At 48.7% G+C, this 20,870-nt stretch overlaps 1 protein-coding gene across 4 annotated transcripts in view; it reads right to left on the reverse strand.

Moving 5' to 3' along the window:
• Positions 1–2,559, reverse strand: part of ABTB3 (ankyrin repeat and BTB domain containing 3) — a 177,788-nt gene extending 175,229 nt beyond the window's left edge. For 3 of the 4 annotated variants that reach the window (XM_086610269.1, XM_086610268.1, XM_086610270.1), the window contains exon 1: positions 1,602–2,559. In XM_086610269.1, coding sequence (XP_086466395.1) covers positions 1,602–2,559 — 958 coding nt within the window. The remainder of the gene's footprint in view (positions 1–1,601) is intronic. The other variant, XM_086610271.1, reaches the window with a different exon arrangement.
• Between the last annotated feature and the right edge of the window lie 18,311 nt (positions 2,560–20,870).

Genomic DNA, 20,870 nt, shown 5'->3' on the forward strand with positions numbered 1-20,870 from the left:
AAGACGTTAAAAAGCAAAACAACATTGCAGTCATTTGCATAGAAAGCATAATGACACAGGGAGAGAGGCAAAACAAAATGGACAACTTGCTTGGGTGTGATTAGAACATCTTAGAAAAATGCCATTTGCTCAAGTCGGGACTGAGCTAGCGAGGAGATTTGTGCCAGGTAAAGCTACAGCAAAATGGGGATCAAAACTCCGAATTCCTGTCCCTGGAAGGGAGATAAATGAGAGTCAGCGTGAAGTTCATTTAAATCCACCGAGCTGGTATCGAGGGAGTTAGAGAGATCCGCAAAACAAAATGAAAGGCTCAGTAGGAGCCTGCACAGCCAGTGCTGCAATGTCAGAAACGCAACACAGTGCCATCTGAAACCTACAGGCACCGCACCAGGACTCAAGGAAAAACAACAGCGGTGGCCCTCCTAGGGAAGACACGCCTGAATAAAGCACAAGGGTCCTGCAACCTACATCTCTGACAGCAGATGCATTTCGAGGGGAGGTTCAGTGGAGCCTCTGGGGAGGACATCCACGGCTGGAGTAAAATCACTAGAGGAATATAACAGAGCTGCGTCTATTTACATCGGGGAGAAGGATTTGCCCCTTTCTTTTGCTCCTGCTCGGCTGGCATCCTCCTTTGGGTCTCTTATGGGAGACAAGGTGTCTTAACACAATAGCTAATTACCTATAATGCATCTTCTGTGGCTGTAACAACTTAACAGGGCTTATCTGTAGACCTGATCTAGACTTCCAGTTATCCTTGTTCTCCCAGTTCCTTTTTCTCCCCAACATTTGCATCTCAGCTTGACAGGTATTTTGTATTCAACCTGAACAAAAGTGTTTGCCTGTGCCTGTGCACGCTTAGGAGAAGACAGGAGAAAACCACCCGATTTTAACTAGGATTCCCTGAGAGACAGCTCGTTTCAATTTCCCTTCCCTGACAAACAGAGGGAGCTGAAATAAGCAACATCAACTTCGGAATCCTGCTCTACCAAACGATAACTCAGTAAAAATATTGGGACTCTACGCTTAAAAAAAAAAAAAAAAAAAAAAAGAAAGAAACCCCAGGAAGTAGATGCATCACCGTGTTGCATCTGTGTCAAGCTCTGGGTAAACAAGCAGCAACATGAATGAAATCTGTCCAGAAAGACTGCATTTCAGCGCCAACCACGTAATCTCTGGCCAAACCACTGCATATGTAACAAAGTTTGATCTCGCTCGCGAGCGCTCAGCTGCGCTTCTGCCATTTCCTGTGGAAAACCGAAGCTCCGAACGACGTCTGTCACCCAGCCTTCGCCGACACCCCTGCCCGCCGCCCCTAAAGAAACACAGGCTCCCCAGCAGGCAGGCGGCCCCGGCAGAGCCAGGCGGAGACGGATGCTCGGCAGCTCCCTCCCCACTCTCCGGGCCGGGAAGGGGCAAACCCGCCGCGCTGCCCCCTCCTCCCTCCGCGGCCACCCCGGCGGGGCGGCCCCGCCGCAGCCCTGCACACCCCCGGCGGCAGGTGCCGCGGCCCGCCCCGCGCCCGGGGGGACGGACGGTGGTGCCACCCCGACGCAACAGGTGGTCGGCGGCGTCCGGTCCCGCCCCGCGGCCGCACTCACCGCTGGCGTTCTTGCCGCAGATGAGGTGCTGGTAGGGCTGCAGCAAGCCCCAGAGCTCGGGGTCGTTGTTGACCGTCTGCTCCAGCGCCTCCAGGGTGAAGCGGGGCGCCTCGACGCCCTCCTTCTCCTTCTCGGCCGGGGTGGCGGCGGCCGGGGGCCGGCCGGGCGGCGGGACGGGGGCGGCGGGGCCGGCCAGCACCCGGGCGTGGATGTCGCGGAAGAGGCTCTCGGTGCCGGCGGTGAGGTAGATGGCGGCGTGCTCGTGGATGCGCAGGGCCACGCGGCTGTCCACCATCCAGCGGTAGAACTTGCCCACGGAGAAGGCCAGCCCGCACCGCGCCGACTTGCCGCGGCTGAAGCGGTCGCCGCCGCTGCCGCTCATGTTGTAGAGGGAGAGGGCGCCGAGGGCGGCCGCCGTGCAGCGGGCCGACAGCGTCCAGCCCAGGACGATCTCCATGGCGCTCCGCACCTCGTGCTTGGTGCACTTGGCGAAGCGGAGGCTCAGGCGCTGAGCCTCCCGGGCGATGCGCACCAGCGCCCGGCTCACCAGCGTCGAGAGCCGCGCCGCCGCATCCCGGCTCGCGGGGCTGGCGGCGGCGGCGCCCGGCGCCCGCGGCTCCCGGCGCGGCGGCGGCAGCAGCAGCGCCTCCACCTCCTCCAGGCTCCAGGGGACCTCCTCAAGGTCGGGCAGGAGCCGGGAGCACTGCTGCCCCGCGCAGTCCAGCACCTCGGAGTCTTCCGCTAGGACGGTGTTGACGGTGTCGAAGCTGTTGTGCCGACTGTGCATGGAGTCAGTTAGGTGCGGCCAGCAGCTTCCTCCATAGGGGTACGCGGGGTGCGAATCCGAGCAGCACAGCGACAAGTTGGAGGAGCGCACCGAGTCCGCCGCGCCACCATACCCGGAGTCCAGCGTCAGGTCTTCCAGCGTCCTCACCGCCGTCTTACCTCTCCGGGCCATCGCTGTACTTCATGCTGCACCCGCGGGACCCGGGCGGGGAGCGGCTCGCAGGAAAGCGGGGGGGGGAGACAGGGAGGAGGCGCGGCGAGACACGCCGGCCGCAGCCTGCTGCCGCCTCGCTCGGCTCCGCCACACGCCAGCGAAGCGGCGGTGCTGCCCGTGCCCTGCTGCCGGCCGCGGCCCCTCTGCCGGCCCGGCTCCCGTTCCTGCACTGCGCCGCCGGCCCGACACCGCACCGCAGCGCCGCGCCGGCCAGGCGGCGCGGGGGGGCGGGACCATGCAAAGCGCCCCAGCTCTCGGCCAATGAGGCGGCGCGGGGGCGGAGACATGCAAAGTGCCGCGCCCGCAGGCCAATGGGGCGGCGCCCTGCTCCCGGCGGCACCTCCCCTCGCCTCCGCGGGGCGCGGGATGGGGCCGCGGGCCCGCCCGGCGCTGCTCTGCGGCCGCCGCCGCCGCCGCTGTCCCCGGTGTGTCCCGGTGCCGCCTGCCCCCCGCGGGGGCTGCAGCCCCCTGCCGCCGGCGCGGGGCCCCCGCCCGGGCTACCGCCTGCGCGCAGGCAGGAGCCCGCGGTCCAGTTCCGAAGGCGGGGACTTTGCCTGCTGCCAAAGGAAGCGTCGGCCCAGCGGCACCGCTGGCAACCGGGTGCGTGGCGAGGCTCGGGGGAGGAGTGCGATCAGCCGCGTCCCCGCGTCCTCTGTCCCTCCCGGCTGGGAACAGCACGGTGTGAAGCAGGTCTCTGTTACATCCACCACCGCCGCGGTTCCTCAGGCACATAACCTGCAGCCCTGCTCCAGCCCTCGCCGTTTTTTCACGCCAGCAGTTCCCTGATGTTGCTCCGAACAACTGAAAGGGAGCGCAGGCACACACACACAGAGCGTGAGACAGTCAAGATGTTTTGAAACCCAGCAGAAACTGCCACGTAAGAATACCAGGGATTACTCGAGTCAGGAAGAGCAATTTCCAAATAATTAAAACAAGTACAAGAAAGCCCTTAGACATTCTTGAAATTAACCCTCTCAGTATCACAAAGGGTTTGACAAGTCAGATTTGTATTGGACTTAGGGTGCGTTTCCTTCACGCATTAAGATTTCTTGTGCAATATAGGGACAATTTATCCCCAGCTAATGTATTTTAATCTTAAATCTAGGCTTTAGTGTTATTAGGAGTTGCCTGGCTAATATCCCAGGCAACAGACTAAGAATGTATATGCTTGTGCCTTCTAGTTTTGAAGAAATGTTACATCCTTTTAAGTGTACAATACCAGTGAAATTCTATCCCTTTAAGGATAAAAAGCCTAGCAAACACATTTCTTTATCATGCCAACAGAGGCGGCCAAAATTCCTGAGCAGACAAGGCGAGTCATGTAAGAGATTTCCCCGACCAAGTGAGCGAAGCCTGGCAATCCTTCAACATAAACTTCCTACAGGAAAGGCACGAACGCAACTACAGGTAGGCTCATTTGTTAAACAGGTTGGAGAAAACTATGACACCACCTAAAACACTGAGAGAGGGTGCCTTCCAAATGAAGTCAAGTGCTGTCAGAAACTGGTTTCTCAGCATAGCCTTGGTCCTTCCACAAGATGCACTATGCACAGGAAGTTTCCACAGAAATCCTCAACGCCACCGTATCCAGATAAAAAATTATCTGAGGACAGGAGCAACCTGAACTAGAGCCGCTGTCATGCTGCAAGTAAGAGAAGTTGAGGCCCACGCTGCCAGTAGCAGCTACTCTTTGGAGACCGGGATCATCAGAAAGGAGAGCGTGCTTTGAGAGCAAAATCCTATGGACTTTGTGGCGATCCAGCTGTACGTCTCGCAGTAGAGCCCTCTGGTGTCTTCAGCACTTCAGTGCAGTGGCTGTTCAAAATTCGGTAGGAGGAGAGCACCACCAAGACTGAACCCCTCGGGATATTTATTTTTCTAACAAACTCCATTCACTCGAGTCTGTCCCTATGCTTTCGTAAAGTCCCACAATTGCTCATGCTGAACACACGTGACAGCAGGTGAAACTCAGGGAAAGTCCGAGTTTGGGAAGTTTTGTAGCAAACTGTTGGGCTTGACCGGGACACAAGGTAGGTGTCCAGGGAGGATGGAACAAGTGAGCTGGGTGTTTTGTTCACCAGCCTTTGTAAAAAAACGGTGCTTTGGCCCTAGGCTGGTGTTGACCTCTGAAGCATTGTTTTTAGGCTACAGCATTAACCACACCTTGAGATGAACAGGAGAAATGAGAAGTGGACAGTTGTCTCAGGCTGCATGCAGACTCAGGCATTTGTGTTACTGACTCAGAGCTAGTTCGTTCTTCAAAAGAGGCTGGGGTTTGTTTTGTTTTAATTAGGAAAGCAAAATACTGGTGGGCTTTACCAGAGATTTTGTAGTTGCAGTGAGATGTGCATCACCTCACACATGGCGGTTTGATTCCCGATCACGCCACCAAGATGTTGCGACACTTGGACACAGCAAAGACATGCCAGCAGCACCACACTGGTTTAAACTTTCAAAAGGAGCAGCGAGAGCTTCTGACTCATTTCTTCAGAAAACTAATTACCTTCTCATTGAAAGGGCTGGAAGTTCAAATCAGTGCAGAGTGGCCATTCTGGATCTCTGGTGATCTTCAGTGCCTGAAGGATCTCGCCTGCCCGGGTGTGGATATCCCAGCTGTTGCATCCTGGAGGGAGCTTCAGCGTGATTTGGAAGGACATCTGAAAGTGTTCCTGAGACAGGGTGACTTTGTTCTTGAAACCACCCTGGGAAAAGATGGCATCAAACAGTTTGGAGGGAAACACACCCCTGCAACAAGTCCAGTGCCCACATGGGGTGAGCTCTGGTGACAGTCCCTCAGCTTTAATCCAGAAAGGGCACCACACCTCTCCTGCCCTGGGCTGAAAAGCAGGTGTCTGCAGCTGTAGCCCACTCTGCAAACCTTACAGCTGGGGTCATTTGCCTATTAGACAAAAACATCCACGGCAGGAAACAAAGTCCCTTTATATGTCAAAGGCTGGGGGGGAACAATTTTCAGCTTGTTGGAGACATGGACATCAATTATCCTCACAGAGAATTCAGACAGGAACTGATTAAGTACCATTCCAGGATGATAAGTGCCAGCACAAACTCTGAAAGAGGGAAATTGACATTTTTTTAAAAGGTGCTCAGGGCAAATTTAAGTGAATGGGAAGTTGGAGTTTGTACAGAGAGCAGTAAATGCACAATTCTTTCCTTCCCCACCCAGTCAACTGCCCGCAAATGGCGTCTTCTTCAGGGCTGCAGGGAAAAAGATGACAGCAAACAGGCTGCCGGGCAGAACAGGAATGTATCTAGGATCACTCAATGCAATTTTCGTATTCAGAATTCAATGTGCTGCACTGCAATAACAGCCCAGATCAAAAGCAGCATTTGCAGCATCTCCCAGTGCTACCTCCGACTGCTAGGAACAAGCAGCGAAGCTTATTGCTTGTATTGCTGGGGAAGCTGGAGTGCTAATGTTTCTAATCACAGGGGCTTAATTTACAAAGCAAGGCTGTAATCCTGTACCTGTAAAGCAGGTGTGAAATGCACATCCCTGGCAGAGGAGCCGTTGGGGCTGCAGCATGCGTACAGCCTGCTGCCAAGACACCACCCATCAAAGAAGGAAACTACTGGCCATCAGGTAGCGTCGTCCCTGCAGGGCCACTGGGCGACTGCTGCCAACTGTTCAGACAAGCAGGCTCAGGAGATGGCTCTGGTGTTGCTCCTCAAACGCGTACAACGCCGAAAGGAGTGGGGATGAGTGACACAATGAGGCCACTGGCTCACTAGCTGGAAGGGAGGCACTGGTGGTGCCTCCAGCATGAGTGGGAGGGAAGGACACGCAGAGGCCGGATGCCACACCGCCCGCTATTCCCCCAATCAGCCCCATCCTGCTGATTTCAGCAACTAGCCGCATTAGGACCCCCGGTAAGGACTCAGCAGGAGCTATTGCTCCATGGAGAGGCAAGCTTCAGCCGATCAGCTGCTCCTCTTGTAGATGCTAAGGAAAAGGGCTGCCCCTGAATTTCAGCCGACTATTGCTTCACCAGGGACAAGTGCCAGGCTGTACTCCTCCGCTGTGCAGAAGCAGCAGCTCCTACTTCCCACTGAGGTCAAAACCCTTCCCGGCTTTCTTTCTGCAGGCCTCATGCCCGGGCACGCTGAGAGTGGAGGTCTGTTAAGAGATGTGTAGACTCATGCCTGGCATGGGGGGAGCAATTACTTGGGATTTCTCGGAAGCCACTAACCAGGGATGCTCAGAGAAACTGCCAGCCAAAACCAAATCTCCCCACATATAACAAATCTGAGGAGCCCGTGGCCATGGTATGTTTTGGAAGCCAAGAGCTTTAAACTATTTCAGAAAGAGATCTGACAAATTCCTAGAGGCTAAGGCCACTGGTAACTATCAAACACAATGAGGCACATGCAATCTTCATCTCAGAAGGTTTCTCAACAGTTGTTTGCCAGAAATGGAGAGGTTATGCCAGGGCAAGGAGCACTTTGTAATCGCTTGGTTCCTCATGGGTCTGTTGTTGATGGCTGTGCGAGATGAGATACTGCGCTGCAGGGACAGGACCAGAGCTCCCAAGGCAGTCCTTTGGTCTAAGCCCTTACTCTCACACCAGCCGAGGGCATTACCACCTGTTCACAAATGCATCTTGGTTCAGAGGTCTGTGCAGCCAACACAGCAGCACTTACTGTCTTTACAAGATGCTGGATCTTCTCCTTTGTTCTAAGGAAGGATTGACTGCAACCTCTATACGATTCCTGACAGGTTTTAATCTCTCTTTTCTTAAAACTATCCATGACGGAGATTCCACAACTTCCCTGGGTGATCTGTTTCCGAGTCCAAATAATCTTACTGTTTGAAACACCCTTCCTAACATCTAACCTAACCTTTTCTTTGCTACAAATGTAAAGGATAAAAAGATGATCCTAAACTTTTTTAGTGGACTGGACTGGCATCTCTGTCTCATTTTATCTTAGGCAGTACTAAAAGCATATATAGAGCCAAGCAGAGTACATATGCAGTTAGCCCCCAGCCAGCAGACATAGGTGCTTCTCACAATTCACTACACCACTCCAAAAGCGTAACAGCATTTGCATGTTTATGTGCAATAAGATTACACATACATACTACGTTTTGATCAGAACTAAAAGAAACAGGAATAGCAGGCTTCCTGGAGGACAGAGACAAAGAAAGTCCCTGTTCAGCCAGCGGTAATTTCCATTTCCACCCAAGACACAGCAAACCTGTGTAAGGGATATATGCATGGATATATGAGAAAACAATTTAAAGGTGAGATCTAAAGTGACAAGCATGCTTGAGATCAGCAGTGGCTGTCGAGTTAGCCAGCCCTTTGCTCTTCGCTTGACAGGATGTCCAGCATAAAAATAGTTGAAGTTACTCTACCTTTTTAAGCAATTGCTTCTCTCAGTCTATCTGTCGCCACTGAAATCCTGTTCGTACATGGTAGTTCAGGAATGACAGTTTTGTCTCCTCAAGGAGTGGAGTGCTCAAAGACTTGTTGGCTGTTTGCAGGGGCTCAGCCCCACAGTTAGGCAACCGCACTTGCTGCATCCTGGTGCTGCAAGGAGGTGACAAGCTGGATCCAGCGCTCACTCGGACCCCGGCGTGCCACGCAGTACATCTGCTCTCTGCTGGGGGGTTGTATTGCTTAATCCTTGTTTGCAATTTAAGAGTCAGTCCTGATTTTAAAACAAAAGAAGTATTTGAGGGGCTTTAAATATGATTCTTCATGGTATTGTAGTCCACACACAGTTTTACATGCAATTTTAGGAGGTACAGGTTCTATAATATGACCTTTCCCTGTTGCGAATGTGCAAAAGGAAGGATGGGAGAAGGACGTGAGCCATGCTCTCCACTTTCCCCACTCATGGGGATATCTTTTAAAACAGAGAGTGGGAAAAAAAGGACTACAGAAGGTTGTCTTAAAATCCATTCACACCTCTGTACCTTACCAGTACTTAGGGCTTACTTACAATTCTGCTATTAAAAAAGCACCATGTCAGTTAAGTTTATTCCCAGGCAGCGCTATTTGATGACAGAAAGTCCCAGATAAGGACTTTCTCAATTTCCCCATCTAATTTTTTTTTTTTTTTTTTTTTTATGGGGGCATTTGCAGATAGACAAGTGACCTTGCCATCCATGTAGGCGATCTCTTCTGCACCACAAGCTCCCATCCTCACCATGCATGATGCCACGGCTGAGGTCCTGCTCCCTGCATCTCCTGTGGCCTCCCTCGCTTTGTGGAACTCACTCCGTACCACACCAGATCGTGGGTGTGTGGGCAGTGAAACAAGGAGCCCCAGGCTGCAGGTCAGCCCGCGGCATCTCAGCAGGGAGCAGCTCTTCCACCACCACCTTCCAGTCCAGTTCCAAGAGGAGAGGCTTTAAACACAGGTTCCAAATCTCACTCCTTTCTTATTTAAGCAGGCAAGGATTTTTTCCTCTTCTCCCGCCACTAATAACTGGGGAAGGCATTAGTGTGCCACTAGCCTACAAAATTAAAAAGCATAATTAAGATTAGAGACTAATACAATTCCCTATATTAAGTGAGAGCTTTCTATTTGAAGGCAAACCCCAAGAAAAATACACAGAAGTCATTTAAATGTGAAGGGTCTTTTTTCTTCCCTTAAAAATAAGAAAACAAAACCTAGGCGTTTTGGCATAAGATAACATGTAAGGAACTGAGCAGTATTGTGCCATTCCCTTTCCTTTGTCCTAGCACTTCTTTTTGCATGTTTTCCTTGCAGTTCCCTTCAAAAACTGATCAAAGCTCCGTTTTTTTTAACATTACAGAATTCTGTTCATTCCTTGACTGACCAAAAGTATTGCTGAAATGCCCATAAATAAATTAGAAAAAAAAAAAAACAACCCACTCACCTCAAACTTAATAAGAACTAACTCCAGAAAAACTCATATTGCTGTCAGCACTTTTCTTTGCAGAGAGATATTACATCACTGCAGTCTACCAGGTTCAACAACAAACTGTATCTTGATAAATGGAGAGTCAAGGGAGCATTCTTGCTAAAAGTTTATGTTAGAAAAAGAAATCAGAAAAAATAAATTGTAAATATGGTAACATATAATTCAAACCTCTTTTTTTTGGAAGGTTAATAGTAATTTTTTTTAAGATTAATATTAGAGAGCACTGGGTGATGAGACCTGACATTTCCCAACTCTGTCATGAGGTGCATTTCATCACCTGTTTCATCATCCCGTGAGGCATCGACATGGCACGGTGCAGGCCAGCATAGGTACCCTGGTGACTCGGAAATGGAGGGTACAGCAAGATGGGAAGGGAAAGGCCAACTATCCGCTTCGGGGTGTGCGGTTGCATGAGGTTATAATGAGTTTAATAAAATGGAGGACTCGCCCCGCGAGGGCAGTGGGCTCTACACGGCAGCAGACATCTCCTGCGAACCCGCTGCGACTTCTGAATCAAGTAACTGTGTCTTGAGAAATTGGAAAGTTGTTACAGATGCCTGATTTCACACATGGCGAAGGTGTGAGCAAATCATAAAATATTTGTGGGAAATCTCTCCCCCTAAGTGACCCGTAATCTTCTCTTTCTCCACCCTCTCCCCCTCTTTCCCTCTCATTGCTGGGAGTAGACAAACTATTTATGGTCTGCACAGGGATTATGCTTTATCCACTTTATCCAGCAAGCAACCTACTGGAGTTTCATGTAGTTTTAAGAAATGTGAGCTATCAAACTGCCTCTTCCAATTTTTGTAATTTCAAGTATTTCTTGCATTTGCAGATGCCTAAAGGCTCGGGAAGTGAGCACTGCAGAAGCCGGGGAAGGTCTGGGAGCCATTTCTGCTCAACATCACAAGCTCTCAGCTGACCAGTATCTCATTTAGAAACCTGCCAAAACACCTTTCCAAACAAACAACTTTTTCTCCTTTCAGATTCCCTGCTTGGATTTCTTGATATACCTTGATGCTGGGCACGCACTGATGTCAGCTGCAAAGGGAAAAATAACATCTCCAGTACCTGAAGCAGGGGCTGGGAAGGGTTCACCCTTGACAGCTGCAGGATGCTGAAGGAGACTATAAATACAGGACAGGAGTCCACCCTGAGCCTGGGATGAGGTGTAGGTTAAGCACACACAGTTTTATCCTGTAGTTACAAGGACTGTGGAAAGGAAAAGCTGACGACACCCTCAGCCCAGGCTCCTGTCCCCTGTGCGCAGGGCTTGTGCACAGGGAAGTCCCCATAAGCTGTTAAGCACGTGCTGCACAAGGCAGGTGGGGCACAGTTTGTAAGGCCAGGTGGTTTAGGCCCTATTAAACACTAATTTTCCAACTTTCATTTTATTTTTAACTGAGTTTAAGGCAGTAAGATAAGCTCTCCGCAGACCCTGTTACCCCCAAGCACAGAAGCTCTGTGGTGCTGGTGACAGCCCACTGCCTTCCTTTGGGCACAGAGCTTAATTTCAGCTTAATGTTAGGAAGCACCTGTATTCTCGCACCTCGTGGATGGGCTGAGAGGGATGGAGTTGCCACAGGTGGCCACACTGGGCTCCTAAACCTCCTCAGACTCGATGAGAGGGGGTGAGGAAGGACAGGACCAGTTTTCTTGGGCCTCCAGAGGAAGTGGCTGCAGGAGAGGTGAAGACACGGTGAGTCAGTGGAGAAAGGAGCCGCCAGGGCAGATAACCCAGACACCAGTAAGGCTCCAGTGAGATCTCAGAGAAGGGATTTCCTAAAGGGAAAAGACAACCGAGGGACGGAAGACACAGACATTTCCCTTTTGCACCCATCTCCATGTAGTCGCTGCAGTGAGCAAAGGAAAGAGCAATTGTGGGGTTTTTTTTTGGAAAACCACATCATCTGTATCCTTCAGCAGCCACGTGCTCTTGGGGAGATACCCCCTTCCAGGGCGTGGATCGCTGGGGTGGGCACAGATCCTGGAGCCACAGGGGGCTGATCCTGCACAGTCCTACCTGTGTGGAAAAGAGAGGGCTCGTTTCAGCCGCATGGCCAGGACGCACCAGCCAGAGACCTGCTCCAGGCTCTACGAATCCTCTCCCTAGTCCCGTCACCGCTGTGGTACTCATGGACTTGGACAAGTCACTTCATAGCTCTGTGCCTTTATTTTCCAGCTGTAAAATGGAGTTAATTATATTGACCTCCTTCATAAAGTGTCTCACTAGACAACAGCTAAATACTATCGTGATCATTGTATAATATAATCCATTATAGCCTCTGGATCCTGGAGAAAAACTGAATGATGGCTGGAGTCCACATAAACACTGTGTTAGATCGATGCACGCACTAGTACAATGTTGATCTGGTCTCCTAGTGCGTGTTCCCACAAATTCACATGGGGATGAAAAAGCCAAACATATCTTTTGGCTGACAACTGACTGAAGCTATGTTACAGGGAGGAAGCAAAATTTAACCCCATTGCACAAACCAAACTACAGAGTTCTTGCTCTGATCACAAAAGGAAGAAAGTATTTTTGGCTGATTTTTCTACATAAGAATTGTTTTCAGTTTGTTTTGGGGTTATTTTTACAGATGAGCCATCTGAGTTTGATATGAAGAAGGCACCCTACCAGTACATTTAAATGTTTAACACTATGTCAAAGTGAGGCACTCATCAGCTTTAAAAATTAAAAACTATCTGAGAACAAAAGCCCAGTCTCATTTGCTAAAAATGGGAAAAAGATATTGCAAAACTAACCTCCATGCAAGCTCAAATGAACATCCTGTACTCTATCTAGCAAAGAAGCAAACTGAAGAATGATTTCAAGGTTTTTCTAGGAAAGCTTCAGAAGAAACCAGCTTAATTCTATGCTGCTCTAAAAGCCAGCCCAAAGCCCCTTGCTACTTCTGTGGTTGAACCCGTCTGCTTTCGGCTCCCCCTCTGCACTCAGGTCATCACAGTCAACACCAATTAAAGCGTTAGAAGAGCTACCCACAAAAGCAAAAGGCACTTACCGTACTCAAACGGAAACGTGTTGACTTATTTCTTACAATGTCTCTACCCATACTTTTCTAACACAGGCCTGTGACAGAGGTGCTTTACCCGCTGGTAGGCAGAGAGCAGTTGCATGCTGCAGGATTGCCTCGCGTGGTGGGTACTAGCATCTGCCGTGGGTACCAACATCTGCTGTGGCCCTACACCACCAGTTCCCATCCCAGCAGGCCTGGATCTGCAGGATGGTAAGTGCTACTCTGCCTCTTCCAAAGTCCTACAGCAAGGCAGGAGAGGAATAGGTTTATATGGGTGTTTTCTTCTAAAGAGACCAGTGGAGAAGCTGGCTCCACAGCCTCCACAGTCACAGGACGCTGCGTTCACTGCACAGCGCCGCTGGCTCAGGCATCCGGATGAGCGTTTAGGAGATGGACTCCCTGGGGTCACCATCTGTACAGTGAATCTGTGGTAGCCTCACTGAGCACAGCAAGGTCGGCATGGTAGCTGTCTTCAAGGACAAGCTCAACAGGGTCCATGCAACATTTCACTTCAGGGCACAAACACAGCTTGCCACAGGCTGGTTCCCAAGTATCAAGGTGGCTATTATAGTCCTTCCCTGGGCATTTCAGCTGCTGTGTATGACTTTTCCGGAGCCGCAGAGCACAGCACCTAAATAATTCCCTTAATTAGAAACAGAAGGCTTCATTGTAACATGATACCTCCCTTCATTGTAGACTATGTTTTAAACCTCAAGATGCATTTCTTGAGGAGACCTGTAGCTTCCTGATACATTCTCATCCTGCAAAGGAAAAATACCCTGACAACATACCAGCAGATAGAAAGACTATGTATCTCAGTGAGGTTTTTGACTGCCATAACCCATTGCCTTACATAAACCAGCATATAGCCCAATCATTCCTCAGAACAACAGGGTGTGGGGGGTAAAAGTCCAAGATTCACATTTTCAATTATGTGGCCCAAAATCAGAGGCCCAGCCTGAGATTTTGTTAAAGACTTCTCTTTCCCCTCAGGCCTCACATATTCCCCTTGGTCTCAGATGCTGCTTTAAAAAGCCAGTTCCTCCAAAGAGGGGCATAAAAAAACCCACGTGCAGTATTGGACAGTTAAAATTTGTGAAAAAAAAAAAAAAATTTGGATGCTTTGTCTGCATATATCTGAGCATCTCTGCCCAGTAAAGGCACTGAGCTCCCGCCCAGGATGCATAGGTCTCACTTATACAGGGAAATACTTCTTCTGCCATAGTCCAAGCTTCTTACTTGAAAAAGAGATGACATTTATTCAGTCGGTAAAATAATCCGGCAGCACATACTGTGCCCCTCTCACAGCTTCTGGAAGAAAGCCCAATATACACATTCTTACTGATATAAAAGCTTTCTGCAGTCACTGGCAAAAGTATTTGGAAAGGGTTTCAAAATACTCGTATCAGCAAGATGCATACGGCTGATTTCTGTTTACATGGCTCAGACTGTAGAAAGCAGCTGTCATGTAAAGGAGAGGTAAAAAGGCCTTTAGTTACATGTTAGAAAACAAAGTGATTGCAACAAGATTTTAAAGTGGCTTTGCTAATGGGAACCAGGTGGCTGATGTCAGTCTTTTCAGTTGTTTGACAATACCTAAACCAAGAAAGTTAGAAAAGGCAAATAAAATAGCCCATGCTTCGCATATCCACCCACAGGCACCAAAAAATCTCCTGTTCCCTTGGGAGAGTCCCTGCCCCAGCCTGGCAATCCCCTGCTGCGCTGGGGCACCGGCTGTACCGCAAATGGGACCAGGGAGCTGAGCCAGTGGGAAAAATAACATGAAGAAAGTAAAAGGGGAAGAGGGAGGGTGTGAGCTGTGCTCTGTGATGCAGTTCAGTGCTGGGACAGCTTTACGCATAGACACAGGCAGCTTAGGAGAAAGGTGGAGAAGCAGTGAGGGCACAGACCTGTGTTGTTGTCAAAAACAACGTTCAAAGCCATAGCCCCAGCACAGCCACTTCTTGGAAAGCCATAGCTGGAGCGCAACTGCTTCTTGCAAAGCCGTAGTTTCAGTACAGCCACTTTTTGTCTCTCCTGTGATTTTCCAGGGTCAGGCTAGATCATGGTTGGAGGCTGGAAGAGAAGAGCACTCAAGGGAAACATCACATGTGCATCAAGCTTCGTGGCCGTCCTCTTCAGATCCTTCCGTCACATACGTGCAAGTGACCACGTTGCTGATGCAAAAGTTCTCTCTCTGTAATCATTTAATCCCAGCTGTTCACACAGCAGCAATTTTTTCATGAAGAGGTACCCCTTGCCATGCTGGTTTGAAGCATGAGACCGTTTAATTGAATATCTGATTTCTCGCAGTGCCTGATCTTGGCTTCTTCTGAAGAAATCTTAAATATGCTCTGTGACACATGCTACTGGGCAGCAATATGTTGTGAAGGAAGATTTTATTTCAAAGATGACTAGGGCTCAACATGGTTTTGAGTAGATAGGATGAACAGTGTAATTGTGCATCTATTTTTTCTATGCAAGTGCCTCAACCTGACATTTCCAAAATTTAAACGTGCTAAGCACTGACCTTGGGACAGCTAGGAAGAGCTAAATTTCTACAATTTCTCAGTATCAAACATCTTTTGGCTGGCACCTCTAGAGGCAAATAGTTTAACAAATTTGAAAAATGGCTGAGTAACCTCCCTCCACCCTTGTGAAGTGAACTAGAATATTTTCCGGTCTCATCCTTCATTGAGGCTTTGCCCCTCCTTGATTTTGTATTAAGGCAGAAAGTACTCAGTAACTCTTCCCTCCTCGTCCACTGTTTGATATCTTCCTGACCCAATTCTAGATGTCACAGACTCTGATTTTCATCTTCTACCAAATTCTACAACACATTTGTCTGATACGGCAAGGGGTAATAGCTTTAAACTGAAAGAGGGGAGATTTAGATTAGATATAATGAAAAAATTCTTCACTATGAGGGTGGTGAAGCACTGGAACAGGTTGCTCAGAGAAGCTGTGGATGCCCCAACCCTGAAAATGTTCAAGGCCAGCTGGATGAGGCTTTGAGCAACCTGATCTAGGGGAAGGTATCCCTGCCCACAGCAGGGGGGGTTGGAACTACATGATATTTGAGGTCCCTTGCAACCCAAACCATTCTATGATTCTATGACATACAAATACATTTACATCTCTCTCTCTCTCTCTCCCATTTTTGCATTATCCTTCTCATGAGGAAACCAAGATAAATGCCATATTCAAAGCAGCGCTGATTTCCCAAGTAGTATTAGGTTTCTTCCCCCGTACTGTGATGATGGGATTTGTTTGGTTTTTGCTGTAACACATCCGCACACTGGGTTTCCACCACTGACATACCTGCGTTCTTCCCAGGAGGCTGCTGCTAATTCCATTGCAGCCAGATGAGAGAGCAGTGAATACTGTTCCTGACAGGGTTATTACTTTGTACTTAGGATGCTGAAACATTTAGAAAAATTATTCCAATTTCAGTGTTTATTCATATGGTACGATATTACTGTTCACCATTACTTACTTTGCTTCCACAAGCAACACCACGTTCTGCTATTAATCCTGTGTGACAGGGCTGCTCTGCTGCCCATGTTGATAGCATCTGTACGAAAGGAGGAACAGATGATCACACCACACATAAACTGACTCCAGGGCTGGAATTAAGAATAGTCCTTGCAATGAAATGATAAAGGTTTGGAGTTGACATTTTTATAACATACTGCTGATAAGACAAAAATCCTACAAAAGCTTCTCAGTTCAAGAGTATATGGAGGAATGCTGAAAGTTGTAATACACCACTCTTTCAGAGCATCCATAAAGGATCCAGCTGCTGAAAGCCGAGGTACAAATGAAGAACTTTTCCTGCCTAAATGCTCTTCAGTTTAGCAAGTTCAGCCTCCAACTTACCCAGGTGCTGTAGGCAACCAGAACAGGACAAGTAATAGGTTTTCAGTTTGATGACGATTCTGAAAAGAAAAAAATAGTTTGTGAGTGAAACAAATATTTTGTTCAGTCTGAATGTTTTGGCTTTGAGCCTTTAAAACTTCCAAACTGAACCTGAATGATTTCATAATAAAGTGGTGGCAAATCAGGAGACGTTGAAAGGAATGGTTCAGCTGCTTTGAAGTTTCTCCTCCTTTTTGTGCATCTGAACAATTTCAGTAAACTGACATTTCAGTCTCCCAAGTGACATTTTCTTTCCAAGAAAACTTTTGGCCAACAAAATGTCATCTCTCTGTGTAGCAAGCAGATACAAAGAGAAAGCTCTCCAATTTGTATCTCTTTGAGTGGCTCTAGCACATCCTCAAAAGTAAAAATGAGATGTGAAACCCCAAATACATCACTTCAGCTGAGCCAAAGTAAAGTAATGAAGACAGCTTTAAGCTTACAGTAACTTCTGACTACTGGTATCCATTTGCTAAGCTGAGGCGGAAAACCACCACACTCCAGAAGGTAAATTCAATATAAAGCTCTTTAATTCATATAAATCCTCCCTCCCAGGGAAAAAGCTTCCTGTTGCGAAGGCCTCAATGAGGAGGACTTATGCCAAGGTGGGCAGAACAACTTCTGCTGTGAACACCATCCCCACTCCGTCCCATCCTCCTCCTTGTACAGTTCTGGGCACCTCAAGAGAGCTGAGGGTGCAGGGGCAGGCTAGTGCAGTCGTTCCCCTCGATGAGGAATGGGAAAAATCAGGAAAGTCCCTGATGGGGAGAGCTTCCGGAGACCCACAGAACTGTAGGGACTGTGTCCCTCCTGGCCAGGTGTGGGCAGAGGTGAGACACAGCCCTAAGCGGGCACACCGCTGCTCAGTGCATCCCAAATAACTCTTCTGCCGCTGCTGTGCTTCACCGGTGACATCCGCTGCAGCACCCGTCTGAAATGTTACAGGCCTGAAAGGAGCCGAGTGGCTTTATTTAAAACTAAAGAGGAAAGTGCAAAGCTTTGAAGTCAGAAGGCATATAATGAATTCAGCAAAACTTTGTATTTCAAAGCCGGTTCTATTTGCAGAATCCATCTGCCCAGAGAAAAGCTCAAACATGCACCTCTGACAGGAGTCTAAAGAGTTGAGGGGAACAGATCTCACTGAGGATGTTTCACATCATCCGTTCCCACAATATCTGAAATGTCACTTTGTAGAGGAGCAGCTTCCATCCTTGTATCAATTACAACATTTACATCCAGCTCCCCCAGGGTTGTTGGCATTTGAAGCGACTGTCCAGTCCAGTAGCTCCCAGCAATTTCTAATGAGATATGCCAATAAGACATCACTGCTTGTCCCTCCTAATGATAACTGTGAGCTCTCTGGAGCTTTCCCTTAAGCCACTGTCTTACTTATCCCCTTATTGAGGATTATTGATCTTTCTCTCTCCCCTTGCCAGCACTCAGCTTTTAAGCCACAAATCCAGAGATGGCTCCATCCGGGAGGCTGAGGGGCAGTGCGATGTACAGCCCTTTCGCAGGAAAAGAGCACAGCCCATGAGCCAGGTTATTGTCATGGGCAACAAATGCAAACCCACTCCTCTGGCAGAACCAGCAACAGAGGCAGCTTCTCCCAGGCACCATCTCCCCAGAGCATCCATCGGCCGTACAGGTTTGCAGCACGCAAGTAGGGCTTACATTTCTGCAGCAAGGCAGAAAAAAGACATTGTGTAAAGCTCAGAACAAGTCTGTTTAAGAATTCCCTCTGATATCACTAGTCTTTCATACAGCCTGTAAGAGCCATTAAAATTCTCTCTGATAACTGGCTTCCCGAGAGCATGAGAGCCAGGCGAGACCACGCCAGCCACAGACTCTACCAATATTTCTCCTGGCTTAAAACAGACCCTAAAATAAGCCTGGAAGTCATCTGTGAAACCAACCTATGTCATAGACTTTGAAGATCAGTCTCTGCATCATAAGAAAGTAGAGAAAAGCAGAGGTCATTCCCCTGGGAAAATGGTGAAAACCCTCACTGGAAGCTTACATCAGCCAGGGCAGCCTGAGGGAGGTTGGCCCTGGCTGCTGGTCCTAGCAGAGCCTGGAGGTGTGTGAGTGCTGACTGCCCATGGGCAGCATTTCCCCAGGTCTCTCCCCAGCCTCATTGCTGGTGTTTACAGATCCGATGGGATCATTGTTATTTTTGATAGTGGATGGGGACCCTAAAGGAGTCAAAAGTTATCGAGAAGAAGAAGGGTATAAGCAGGCAGAGAGAGACAGATAACTTGACTGTGTAAGCCTTGTTTTGACTGTGTAAGCCTTGTTTTATTAGAAATCAGCTTAAAAGCAGTTTCTTCTTATTCCTGAGACCTTGGCTTTCTTGTAACATTCACTGGATACAGCCCGTTGCAAACATATACAGCTCCCACTGCTGTAGTATTTCACCTCATCACAATCTTTCATGTATTTTGCTGTAAGACATTCCTGACAAATAGTTATTTCTTCATCCCTGCTGGTTTGGTTAAAAAATACCAGCATTTGCTCACCTGTACTCACATCCATACCTGTGGCATCAGGTGGGAAACCAGCCCTAGCGCCCTGCTGCAGACTGTCACGGAGCCCTTCTAGGAAATGCTCTGTTGCACACTGAGGAAGGAAAGTGCAATATTTTTCTTTGATAGCCTTGAAACAGAAGCTTTTAGCTTCTGCAGTTTTGTCATTCCAAGAGATATTGATTGTATTCTGTGCCTGTAGCTGTGGACAAGTGCAGGGATAGAGATCTTCCTGGCTGTGACAGCAATTCAGAGAGGTGCTTCAGAGCCCCTAGGCCACGCAGATACCTGTAAAGGTCCATGAGACGTTTATAAACCTGTAATTGAAATTAGGTTGCAGGCACTGGCACACAGTCCCACCTCCAACCCTACTGTGACTCCAGGAGAGGAAGAAACTCCATGCCTGTTGCTCACCAGCCTAAGCTGCAACTCCAAAGACATCATTACATCTCCCACAGCCAGGGGGAAACGGCCCACCTTTGTAGGCAGGGCCTAAACCTTAATTAGATAATTACTGATTCAAGCCAGCTAGATGATAGCCATAATTCCCCCTTTTTGTTTTACAGTTTTTTGGTTTTCAAGAAGGCATTACAGTGAGCAGAGACCCAGTTCATTCATTCCAACTCCGGCACACTTCCCTCTTTCAGGATAGCAGCTTTACCTTCTTTATCAAAGGGCTTCTTGCTATGGCTCTGGCTCCAGCAAGGGAGTCGGGGTCTTCAGGGTCTCTCATGAGGGTATCACATCGGGGTCACCAGTTGTTGCTCACCAGCCTAGGCTGCAGCTCCAAGGACATCACTGCATCACCCACAGCCAGGGGGAAATGGCCCGCCTTTGTAGGCAGGGCCTAAACCTTAATTAGATAATTACTGATTCAAGCCAGCTGGGTGATAGCCATACATGCCTTCATGAAACTGCCCCGATCTCAGCTGGGCTCTATCTGCACGAAGCTCTTCTCTGGTAAGGTCCTCGTCAGTGCCTGCACACCTGGAGAAGTGTATCTTCCAGGCTGACTTTCTGGTAGTCTTAGAATAGCTACTGTAAAGGAAATAGCAGGCTTGCTCTGTGACAACTCTAATAATAATTTAAAAAAACAAACCCAAACATCCCATTGGTATTCACAGAAAGAAATCCAAACTGGATCATTCCATTAATATTTTGTGAATTAGCACAGCATCCTTACAGGATCCCAGACCCCACCTGAGCCACATGGTACCTTCTCCAGCTAGTGTCTGCCAGGACAAACCCGCAGAGGTACGATCCCCTCCAAAACACTGAAACTCAGCTGCTTCTCACCGCCGCAGAGTCTCCATGTCTGTCCTGCTTGAGCACCTCCCAGGAGCTGGTAGAAAACTTGCTCTACTGCTACTGACACCTGGTGCAAATTGCAAACAGAAGAGGCTGCTTAACATGGTGTAATCCTGCCCCCTTTAACTTCTATTTTTGGACAGTGTAATTTCTTTCTTGTTGTTTTTAGGTTTTAGGGGGTTAATTTATTATCTGGACAGTTTTGCTCAGGAGGTTTTCTGCTCCCCACTTTCAGCCCAGCTGCCATCTTCAGAGGCATCGGGTAGCCAGATGGACTGAGGGATGCACACATCTATTCATCGGCACTGCTTTTCGTGAAGGGTAAGAGAAGGATAGGGCCAATACCAGTGGCTGTTTTGTCCACCTTTTCTTTTAAAAATGGCAATCTCACACATGTTTTGGAGTTATTCCAAACAGTATTTTTTGCTTTCTCCTTCTCAGATACAAAGTGAATTGGCTGGTGGAGCAAGCTGCTGCGTAAGTTGTCGTTCCTAGTGCTTAATGCTTCGCTATGTTTTAATGCATGGAAGCAGGCACTGGATGCTACCTAGAAATAAATGCTTTTTG

This window comes from Tauraco erythrolophus, chromosome 4 (assembly GCF_009769465.1).
Source record: "Tauraco erythrolophus isolate bTauEry1 chromosome 4, bTauEry1.pri, whole genome shotgun sequence".
NCBI lineage: Eukaryota > Metazoa > Chordata > Aves > Musophagiformes > Musophagidae > Tauraco > Tauraco erythrolophus.